Source organism: Seriola lalandi, unplaced genomic scaffold (assembly GCF_002814215.2).
Source record: "Seriola lalandi dorsalis isolate HSWRI2012SDOR001 ecotype SW California unplaced genomic scaffold, Sedor1 jcf7180002054267, whole genome shotgun sequence".
Lineage (NCBI taxonomy): Eukaryota > Metazoa > Chordata > Actinopteri > Carangiformes > Carangidae > Seriola > Seriola lalandi.
The window spans coordinates 144,892-156,151 of NW_019524820.1; the positions used below are offsets into that span (position 1 = coordinate 144,892).

Consider the following 11,260-nt stretch of genomic DNA (forward strand, 5'->3'; position numbering starts at 1 on the left):
CTACTACTACTACTACTACTACTACTACTACTACTACTACTACTACTACTACTACTACTACTTAACTACATTTCACCTCAGAAGGAACTTTTGTACACCACAATTTTTATTTGACAGCTATATGAATTACTCTTTCAAAAATTGCAAGCAGTAACTAGTATTTTAGGTAGTTTCTTGTCTAAACTTCTTAGGTTGACTTAGAGGCAAAGAAAGAGAACAGCAAAGATTAGGGAAAAGTCCAGAAAGAAAAACAATGAACAGAAATTGTCATAACTATCTAACTGTGTATAAATGAGTTGAAACTACATTTAATACTGATAGTACTGCTGTGCTTTTACTGGTTGCAGGACCTGTGTTTTCACATTGGGTCACCTTGACACAGTCATATCAAGACAGTGGCCTCACAACTGCAAGGACATGAAGAAACTGCAGAGTTTATTTTGGGTGATTTAACAATTCCTTGACTTGAAAAACAGTTTCATTTGTCAAAATATTTGCATCAAACACATTTTTCTTTGATAATACATTCCACACTAATAACAATGAGCTGCCGAATGATTAAGGTCAGGATAAAACTAAGTTTATCATTTCATTCCCTAAATAAAATGTCACGCTCAGAATGACCGCTCAGATGGCAGTTTTGGTTTATTAAAGAATTTATACAGCACAGTGAATATTTACAAATACGTACAAAAGATTATAGGAATCCATATTTTACAGATTAAGTTCATCCAGAGGTAAAAATATATAACTAACAGTGTTCCGTACTACAAAACCTATCATCAGTATTATGGTATTTACATTAAATCTACTGTACAAGTACCTTTGTTTGGCAATGTCGTCCCCTGTTTTCAGTGCAAAGGTGAAACATTTCCTCTTTTATAAAGTAGGTGGAAATGAAGTCACAATGATTACAGTACCGATCTCTAAAGAGCCGAGGTTTAGGTGATGCTCATAGGACTGGAAATGTTTTTATGAACTTTTGAGAAGGAAACAAAGACAACAAAGTGGCATCACTGACATTAACTCCGCCTTCTACCTCACACGGATCACAACATACCTCATAAAGTTTAGAAGAAAAATGGTCGACAAAATGTCAGGCATTTCTTTGAGGTAACAGCTTCATAGTAACATGAGCACGAGTAAAAATGTTGTGAAAGTGATCGAAACACCATCTTTTGAATGTTTAGGTGGTTCAGTAAAGGTCAAAAAGGTTCACAGAAAAATGAAAGGAAAAACTCGGGTGAAAAATACAGCAACAAAGCGCTACGTTAAGACAATCTCATTTTGCAACAGCTTACTTCTAGCGACCGTTCAACGTAAGGCACACTGATCCAGGTCCCACAGTCACGTATAGTGCTGAGAGCCACAGTGGTGAATGCTCTGTTAGGTTATGCATTAGTCTGATAATATATGAAGGTAATACAATTGTACCCTATTGCATAAAACACCTTAAGAAGGCAACAGTCTGCAGGACATCATTCTTCACAGTGCTATAAATATGAAATGTGCATGTGACTGAATAGTATCCATCTCTACCAAAGACAAAGGCATTTACTTTTCGTACAAATGATGTTACAGTTATGTGTCATAAAAACTTTTCTTTTTTTTTCTTTTTTTTTCTACAAAATATTACACAGTAATTTACATACACATTGTTTTAAATAAGAAACAAACTTCTGTGGATATGTACAAAGCGGTGAGGGTTTTGTATAATTTGAGAAATAAAATAAGTTACAGATGTATAAATTATTTACTAAGTGCTGAAATGGACCGGAGGGCTTTCAACAGTTGGGTCTTTTCTTCTGAGTCAGTGGTTCTCCAGAGTCACTCTACGGACAAAGACAAAGTTCATTGTCATTTATCAGCATTAACGGCAATATCAAAAGCACTGAGGTAGGGTGAACAGAGTCTAACTCACCTTTTTTCAGTTTGTTTCCGGTCTGTCCTCCATGCATCCTTACATTTAACAAATGTGACCTCCTGTTTTAAGCTTTGAGTTTCAGGGTCTTTTACACAGAACACCATCCTGCAAAGGAAATTCATGACACATAGTTGATCGATATGAGCGCTTGACCCATTCATTCCATTGATGGCAGTACAATGGTTGACTTTTTTTCTTTTTTTACCTTTTCCATAATAATGCTAAAACAGTGTGCAATACCTGTATGACATACTTACTTTTGCTGGGTCTCGCCAGCTCGGATGCGGATTTTGTGAACCTCCATGTTAGCGCTGTCGGAGTCACCGGACCACCAAGAGGAAACCATCTTCAACATGTTGGAGGCCGACCAGCCGTTTGTCTCCTCCCATTTAAACGTCAACATCATCAGGTCACCGATATCCTCCTCTGTCACCAGCAGGAACGAATGTGTCCTATTTGTGGCTATTTTTTCCTTCCTACCAGACACAAACAGAGAGACATGTTAGTGCTCTGCTCCAAGCTAGTGATATTTATCTAGTCTTGAAACCTTTGAGCCATAAACAGTGATAAAACCATTATATATCACTGTTTAAGGTTTCTTCATGCTGTTGCTGTTTTCTTAGGCTACTGTGCAACTGTTACATATAAGTTCAAAAATGCAAGTCACGGTGCAGTAATTCTCTTTTATACTGATTTTTAAAGGGCCCACTTACAGTTTAAGCTCCAGATTTTCAGCCTCTCCTTTTGTTCCGTACAGCGACACAGTGATGGAGGGCTCCATCTCTGAACGGTTCACTTTACTGGAGAAATGCATCTTCAGCTGATAGTGGTAAACTGCAGAGTGAGAGAACATTTGGGAAACTTTAAACATGCCTGTAGTTTACTGTAGCTGCAAGCTGCTCCAGTTTAGTTGGTTTAGCTAAACTAAGCTGCGAGTGCTCAGACCGCTGCAGCCAGAACATCCAGGATTTGAAACACTACTAAGCTCAGAAAGTCTTTAATTCCTTAAAACTTTTTTATAACAGAGTTTTTAAAGTTTAGACATTGGACCTTGTTGGGCCTTTGCAATATTATTAGTTAATTTGACTCTGGGTACGGTAGAAAATAGAGCAGCAGTTTTTATGTGACAGTAGTGATGAGTTGCTTTGAAAGTCCACTGACCTCTGAAAGGCATGGAGGCTCGGGTATTGGTGTACATCTGAACGTTGCGCGCCTTGCGGACTTTGCTAATGTCATAGCCCACCGTGTTGCAGCGGCCTTTGCGGCAGCTGAGACACATGCCGCGGTTGAACATGTCGTTGCTGCCGCACCTGTAGGCCTTGGCTGCATCCTGCTCGTTCAGCAGAGAGTCGATGAAGAGGTGGACCGAGCGCTCGTGTTCACACTTGATTGCATCAGTGATAGCTGAGGAGGAAAGAGGGGAATATATTTAAACACGTGCTTCTTAATAAGAGAAATACATTTTCCAGTTTGTTACATTTTTATTTGTTTGCTGACCACACATCGCTAAATAAACTTTATCTTACTTTACCTACCAGGCTATTCAGCCAGAATGACTGATATTGTATCTGACCTTTCCTCTGCCATGTTCAGGGCCTTCTGTTTATTTTCAGCCCGGTTTGAATGGGGTCATTGTGCAACTGACAGCAACAATGTTCACTGTTAAGACAGATTAATAACAAGCAGCAAGTAGCTGCAGTCTTACTGAAGCTGCTGGACTGTGTGTAGACTAATAATCACAAAAATGTGCATTGTAAGCTGTTTGTAACAGATGCATCATTGTTTAATGGCAGGTTATACTGGCTGAAGTGGAGGTTTTAATTACTTAGAAGAAATATTGAATAATGCATGATTATGTTGAGCCAAAATAGAAGAACCACATTCTGGTTGCAGTTATCATGTTTTAAGCTTAGTTACATTTGAATCGTTTGCATTTTACAGATGAATTTGAACTTATCCTTACCAAATATCCCGAAGTTAGCGATCTTCTCCAGGGCCCCCCTGAGGTTGCAGCCCGGCTGGAAGCTGCCTCCATTGGGGTAAATGTCCACATGGCCGACAGGCTGCTGGATCCCAATGCTGAGACCCAGGGAGCCCCGTGTGAAGGTGTGTAAGACGTCCACAAAGTAAGCGTCGTCTGGTGAGAGGCGTCTGTGGGCGTGCTCCCCCTCAAAGTCAGGCCCAGCCGGGTCCAGACCTGCAGACAGAGACAGGAAGAGACAACAATGAATTAACCAATCCATTTACAATTAACTGATCTTTGACCAGATCAAAATGCAAGATTACAAGATGTGCAATTAAACCTTATGTGTCAGAATGCTGTGTTTTGTTTACCAGTTATTCTTCCAACTTTATTGGTTGCATGGCTGCCAGCAAATCCAGCCACATGAGCCCCAAGGCTGTAACCAATCAGGTGAATGTTCTCAAGAGGCATGTTGGTGGTTTCCTTTAAGGAGAAAAAGAAAAGTTTACAGTTATACATTTTAAGAAGCTATTACTAAAGCCCATGTTGTGGCAAAGATATCATTCAAAAAGCAATTAATGACAAGTACAAGTCTTTACTAAGTTTGCTTTTTAATGAACAGATAGTGAAAAGCCATCTACTCCTCAAAAATGGATATTGACAGGTGGCACATGTGAATGACACCTGTGACATTTTGCTCCCACTGACCTCGATCCAGTCGATGAAGCGAGCGATCTCGTGCCCCACTGCCTTGGTGTTCTGAGCTGCAACCACATAGTGGTTCTGGGCCGAGGTGAGCCAGTCCACCACGATCACGTTAGCCGTCTGTTCTCTCTCATACAGCGCTGACACCAGCTTTGCCACCCAGCTTTCAAACATACCACTCAACTGTTGAAAGGACAGATAAAACACTGAACTTACTATGTGACACAGCATTGCAACAAGGTCACACTGGTACTGATAACATTCAAATTTGGGGAATTGCAGGTGGAATTAGCCTGTCTAATGTCCATATGCCTCAAATGTAAACCAACTCCTGACCATCTTCACAGCATGTTCTTAAGTACTAACTACAACATGTTGTTGCATAACATTGTGGCGCCAGAACTTGGTGAGGTAATGAAACAACACCAGTCACAGTTTTCTTTTCTAAACCAAAGCAGAGTCAAGTGAACAAAGCCCCTGGGTTGTTTTGAGACCTAGGCAGGTCACAACAGGCTGAAGCATCTCCACTCACCGTCCATCCGTGGATTACTAGGAAGGTTTTGGAGGTGCTGTTGAAGGTGCAGGCTGCCAGGGAGTCAGGTTTTCCAGGAATGATGTAACACAGGTCATCATCAGGATGGGATGGCTTGCGGAGGGAGAATTTGGCAACAGTTTGATTGCCATCATCTTTGTGGTCAAACAAGTCACTCAGAGGTTCGAGGAAGTTACCTGGAAGGGAAGAAAGGTGTGATTTATGAAGACATTTTTCTCTTGAACAAAAGGTGTAAGAAGAGACATAAAAGAGAAGACAAGAAGAAACTCCTCTGTCTAGCTGGTGTTTTTGTCAGATGTGTAAATCTTATCTAATGTTCTGCTGGGAGGTCCGAGACGCCTGACTAGCTAACTGAGTGACTGGCTCCAATAAGCCCGGCCCTCAGGGCCCCTCAGTAAATGAGCTTCCACCTTAAACAAATCCAGTTCTCAGGGGTTATAAGGGTTCACTTGGTCAGACTGAGCTCCATAGAAACTACCAAGTGTTTTTTTCCCAGCTTTGTTCCTGCCACCTCACCGACTATAATCTGTGCAAGTTTCAGTGGTCCTGACACAGTCAGCTGACTCAACTCAACTGGGGGTTGTGCTGGATTTCAGAGTGGGGGGTGGGGTGGTGTATGTAGGAACCACAGAGATATTTACAAGGCTTACATTGCCTAAGGCTTGAGGCGATTTAGGGGCCATATTGTAAACATAAATGCTCATGATAGTACTTGGAAAACGCAGTTCCTGTTCAGATGATTCAGTTGCATGAATGTTTTCAACACATTGTTCTCCTCATGTCCACTGCTGGCTCTTGGAAAACAAACACTTTCATCTTGTCTCTCATGGACATTAGTAGCTAGTGGAAGTTGAGTATTTCCCAGAGAGCACAAACACAGGTTTAGTCATAGACACGTGATTCATAGTATCTTGTATAACGCAAACAGTTTATGTTATCCTCAGTTTAAACTACACACCCTGCTCGTACACACTCTCTGCGCAGGATTTTCCTTCAGATGACACGTTTTTCACGACGATTATCTGCGTCAATATAAAAGCCCAAAGTCTCTGTCCTGTAGAAAAGTCTGTTGATGTGAGTAAGTGTGGATGAGGTTAAACTGGCAACTCACCAAAAATAGAATCGGCGAGCTCCTCTTCCAGGGACGTCACATACTGCACAGCTGCATTCAACACCAGAAAGTACAGAAACCGAACCCGCCACGCTTTCATTTCTCTTACAGCTTATTCCTGTTGGAGAAAATACCTTTGACAGCGAATCAAATCAATAATATGTCGCAGGAAAAGCGTGTATAACAAATTCCCTCTCAGAATAATCCTGTGCGTCGTGTTGCGCGCAGAGCGCTGATATCTGAACCACCTTAAACATGCCGCGTCTTAAATAGTACCTCTGACAAGCCATTGGCTGCTGACCCCCGGGCGGGGAATGGAAAAATATGTGTAAAGTCAATCATTAGACTGCTTTATGAGAGGAGCTAACAGCACTGGCTGGCAACATAGCTTCTCATTAAAGCCAGTAGAATGCATTATTCATGTTTTTCACTTTATTAAATGTATGTTTCGCCCATATAATAAAGCCAACATGAGGAATGGATTACATCTGCATGTTGGGCTGGTTATTTAACTGTCTACTTCCCAGTATAAGTGATTTAATAATATATTGTTTATCTGGTTTCTGTAGAAAAATCTAAACCAAATCTAAAACAATGAAAAAGTGAGTAACAACTGATTCATTGCCATTTGTTTATGGACCGAATTGTTCATTTCAAACATGTTTTTGTTACACATTTATCTTCAATGCTCTGTCTGCCAAATAGAAAAAGGTTATGATAATAAAACTTAAAAAAAAAAAAAGACAGCAACAGACAAAATAAATAAATAAGGTAAAATATAATTATAATAATAATATTAAGTTTCATGTTAAAAGCAAGTTTGCAAAAGATGAGCTTCAAGTTTTCCTCTCCTTTATTTTCCTGTAAAGTCCATTGTATTTAGACTATAATCACTGATGAACTCTGAGACCTTTGGTTCATTCTGTTGTCGTATTTACAGTCAGTTTGCTTGATGCAGGCTGGAGGAGCAGGTCATGAGTGTTTTCTGACATGAGCTGCAGCTGTTGTGCACAGTGCAGCAGACGCACTAACAGTGTACAGTACGAGTCACCGGTCACCTACATGGCTGGCTCTCCCTGACATTCCAGGATGCAGGCAGCTATAGGCTGGACATAAGGGAGTGTTTTCAGGCCCCTTTTCACTGACCAGATGAGAGCAGATGTATACCTGCTTCAAGCAAATCTTAGTATGCTGAAAGTTTGCAATTATTGAGCTCTTTCATTTAAAAAGGATGCGACTGTTATTTTATTCTTATCTTCTTTCTTCTTTTTAAAGAGCATCGTATCATATATGTAAGTATATATATACAGTATACTAGTTTCAGGTTACGTCTTGTTTGTCCAGAATTATATAAGATACTGACCATTTGTGTGAAAGTTTGTCATAATTGCTGTGTGAAGTCTCGAATTATGGCAAAAAAGTGTTTTGAGAGGTCACACTGACCTTGACCTTTTACCTTTGACCACCAAATTTTGATCAGTTCATCCTTGAATCCAAGTGAATGTTTCTGCCAAGGGATTCCCTTGAGGAGTTCTGGAGATATTGCGTTTCACAAGGCCGAAATTGTGTTCTGTGAAGTCACCGTGACTTTGACCTTTGACCTTTAAGCACGAAAAGCTAATCAGTTCATCCTTGGTTCCAGGTGAATGTTTGTACCAAATTTGAAGAAATTCCCTCAAGGATACATGGACAGACAACCCGAAAACATAGTGCCTCCAGCTACACCGGCGCTGAGGCATAAAATAAAAACTAGAATATACATATCTAAAGAATATCTTCAAAAATATCTAATTTTGGGAAATATCAAATTACCTACTGGGATCAAGTTCCTGTTCTCAGACTCCTGGCAGTGCTGATCAACAAACCTGGTCCTGAGCATCAGCAACATTTGGACAGTGTGTAACAGTCAGTAAAGCTCTTGGCTGGCCTGCAATATCACTAGGAATCACAGATTGCTATTATAGCATGTTCTGAGTTTCCATTACTTAAAAACTTTGACCTTTGACCTATTGCATAAAGCATTTAACTGGGTAAAAAATGCTGCTACATGCCCGCCGGAGATCATGTGCTAATATTCAGGCAAGAGTAGTTGGCTGCCTCTGGTTGACTTGTTGCCCAAAACTGTGGTGCGAGATGCCAAGATTAACTGGGCAGGAGGCCGATGAGCTAATGGTTGAAGAGTTACAAGCTTGTTGCTTTGAGGGTCAGTTGAACAGTGATGTTCACAGGGATGTTGACACTTGTTCCAACAAACCACTGACATTGTAACCAATTACCAGGTAGTGTGCGGATTCCAGCGTAATAACAGCTACAGTTTACTTGATAACGTTACATAAAGAATACAGTCCGTAGAAGTAGTCTGTCAGCAGTAGAAACAACAGCCCTGTTGTAGAAATGAAGAATTCTCTTCTGCTCTGTATGAATAGCTTTTCATAAGCCAAGAAAAACAGTCCAGTTTTCAGCTTTGTGATAGTGGCGTTTTCAGATTGTCCAGTGGGGTTTTGAATGTTTTAGTTGGCTTTAAAAGTATGATCATTTCTTAACCCATAAAGAAACTTAATCCTTTAGTTTATCTCAAAAAATCCTGACATTTGGAAATGCGTGGTTTTCAACCAACATATTGATCCAAATTAGTTATTGCATTTTCAAAAATGCATCCTTTATTGTTAAATGACCTCTGGCTTTGTTCATGGCTGCATTTTTTAAAATGATTATTTTCATTAGGGAACAAACAGTGGAGAGGTGACAGGAAATGAAAGGAGAGGGGAGATGAAAACACAGCTCCCCTGTGGACACACACTTCCATCCAGTCAGGCAGGTTTGCAGCATCTGAAGCCTTCCCTGATTTAAATAAGAGGGGCTGCCGTTTCAGCCAATCAGAGTCCAGCTGTCTACCCAAGACAAGTCATCACATTCATCCAAAAACGAAGCTTTAGCTTTATGAGAAGCCTCAGTGGCACTGAGGAAAGCTGCGTAATATAGGCTGTTTAATTCAGTGTTGCTCTTCCTCTTCCTCCCTTACACACACACACACACACACACACAAACATATACACACCAGACGTTGCTCCCACAGCAGACCATCTGGCTTCATGAGCTTTTTCTCTTCCATGAACATGATAACATTTTCCTTGAAAAGCAGTGACTACATTTGTTTTCCCACATACTGCTGCTGCAGTTCTTATCCAGGCGTTCTCGCCTTTGCGAGGGAAGGACTCTGCTGTGGTGACGAGGAACTAATGAAGAGCAGAGGGAGTCAGACATTTACAGATTTATATGTCATTACCAGCAGAGAGATAGTGGACAAGCAATAACTCCTCCACAAAGTTTGGAAACAACAAAATGTCTTAAATTTACTGGACTTCCAAGACTTATTTTCCAGGATTACTTCTAGGAATAATATATGATGCAAAAGACCAATATATTGTACTGACTTTAGGGAGGCTTGTAGCAGATCTTGATGTGTTTGAATCATTGACAGGAAAAGAGACAGTTCTCAAGAGTTAGATACATACAGGATTTGTAGCTCTCGAGCCAGGTTGCACATTGGTTGCTGAACACCATTTTAAAAGTCTTTTTTGTCCACCACCAACACAAAGTCATGAGGTAGTGTTTCCACAGTGACCACAGTGAGAGAGATAAGATGGATGTTCACATGATGTTTTACTTTACTATTGTGCAAGCTGGAACCAGTGTCCTCAGCTCTTATTATTACTCTTTCCTCACCTCTCTTATACACAGTCGATTTCAGGGCACATTGATACAGATGTTTGCATTCAATCTTCTCCACTGTTGTTCGAGAAATGTCAGCATATAAGGGATATGAGGTATAATGTCAGTGATACTTTGTGGGTGAGGTCAAATAGTTCACATAGTGATGAATAAAGAATGTTAAAAGTTTTGTCAACCAAAGGGAACCAATGGTATATCCTACCAATAGTCTGAAGATCATGAAATGCTGATTTGTGATTGATGATTTGTACAGAATATAAATAGCAGACATACAATGAGGGAATGTTTCAGTGTTAAAGGGTAAAACATTGTCAACTGCATTTTCTTTGTTTCATTCATGATTAGACGAAAAAACAAGTAGAAAAATGTGATTATGCATCATTATTCCTTTCAGTATCCCAATTCTGGAAACAACACTTGCAGACGAGAAAAACATTTTTCTTCAGAAGATTTAATAATTTGATTTGATACATTCAGATCAAAACAGCTGTCAGCTGAGGGGCAGATTGGCCTTTCAAGTGTCAACCAACTACAATAATCCAAATTTAAAGGAACTGAAGCATGAGTTACTCGTCATACTGTTTTTCACTTCATTAACTTCGTCCTAATCCCAACTGTTGCTCAGTGCCTTTCCTCCCTTTCCACAGTCGAGTTGGAATCTCTTCAACAAACTCAAAGAATCAGAGATACATGGTTTTTTTTTTTCGCAGCTATACTTTGGATTGGTTCGGTGTTATGCAATATGTTTTGAATTTTTAGCAAAGCTGGCTTAGCAACAACAACCAGTTATAATCCGGTACTATTAAAACATGTTGGATGTTAGCTCTAAGTGCCTTCAGATGTTGGCTGATCTACAATGAGGTTTGTGTTAACACAGTTGTAAGCCATGAGGGAGAGTATACAGTATAAATAACAACCTACTTAAAGTCACACTGTGGAGCTTTTGACCACTGGTGGCACTACAGAGCAATGTTTTTATGAGCAGGTTCCCTGTTTTGTTGGTATAGATCAGTTCATAGTGTCTGCGCAGGCTATGCAGTGAAAGCAGCGCAGCAGCACTAGTGTCTAACAACTGTTACAGTTATTCACAGTCCTCCAATCAGTGTCCAAACAGGAGCGAGTGAAGCATGAGCTGTTGCCCAGCCTGTGTAGACAGTTGTATTGATTAAATGCATGTTATGTGTACATTTTAATATATTTTCATCTGCTTTCAAAATCAATGAGCTGCTACAAGTTATTTAAAATCTGATTACACTGATATATGACAGAGAC

General features: G+C 40.1%; 1 protein-coding gene across 1 annotated transcript; it reads right to left on the reverse strand.

Annotated features, from left to right (window-relative positions):
- Positions 1-627: 627 nt before the first annotated feature.
- On the reverse strand, positions 628-6,499 carry lpl2a (lipoprotein lipase 2 a). The gene is made up of 10 exons (XM_023405241.2): positions 6,257-6,499; positions 5,125-5,321; positions 4,596-4,775; positions 4,259-4,370; positions 3,888-4,121; positions 3,086-3,328; positions 2,638-2,758; positions 2,182-2,400; positions 1,922-2,029; positions 628-1,832 (listed from the first exon to the last, which is right to left on the reverse strand). The coding sequence occupies exons 1-10, from the start codon at positions 6,354-6,356 to the stop codon at positions 1,811-1,813; spliced, it is 1,536 nt and encodes a 511-aa protein (XP_023261009.1). The 5' UTR covers positions 6,357-6,499; the 3' UTR covers positions 628-1,810.
- Positions 6,500-11,260: the final 4,761 nt, after the last annotated feature.

What these genes read in the sequence shown, in the direction of transcription:
- lpl2a (XM_023405241.2), bottom strand. Translation starts at nt 6,356, where the DNA reads ATGAAAGCGTGGCGGGTTCGGTTTCTGTACTTTCTGGTGTTGAATGCA. An exon ending in TAAAGTTGGAAGAATAACTG is followed by an intron (nt 4,122 to 4,258) that starts GTAAACAAAACA and finishes CTCTGTCTGCAG; the next exon opens with GTCTGGACCCGGCTGGGCCT. An exon ending in GCTGGCGAGACCCAGCAAAA is followed by an intron (nt 2,030 to 2,181) that starts GTAAGTATGTCA and finishes TTTCCTTTGCAG; the next exon opens with GATGGTGTTCTGTGTAAAAG.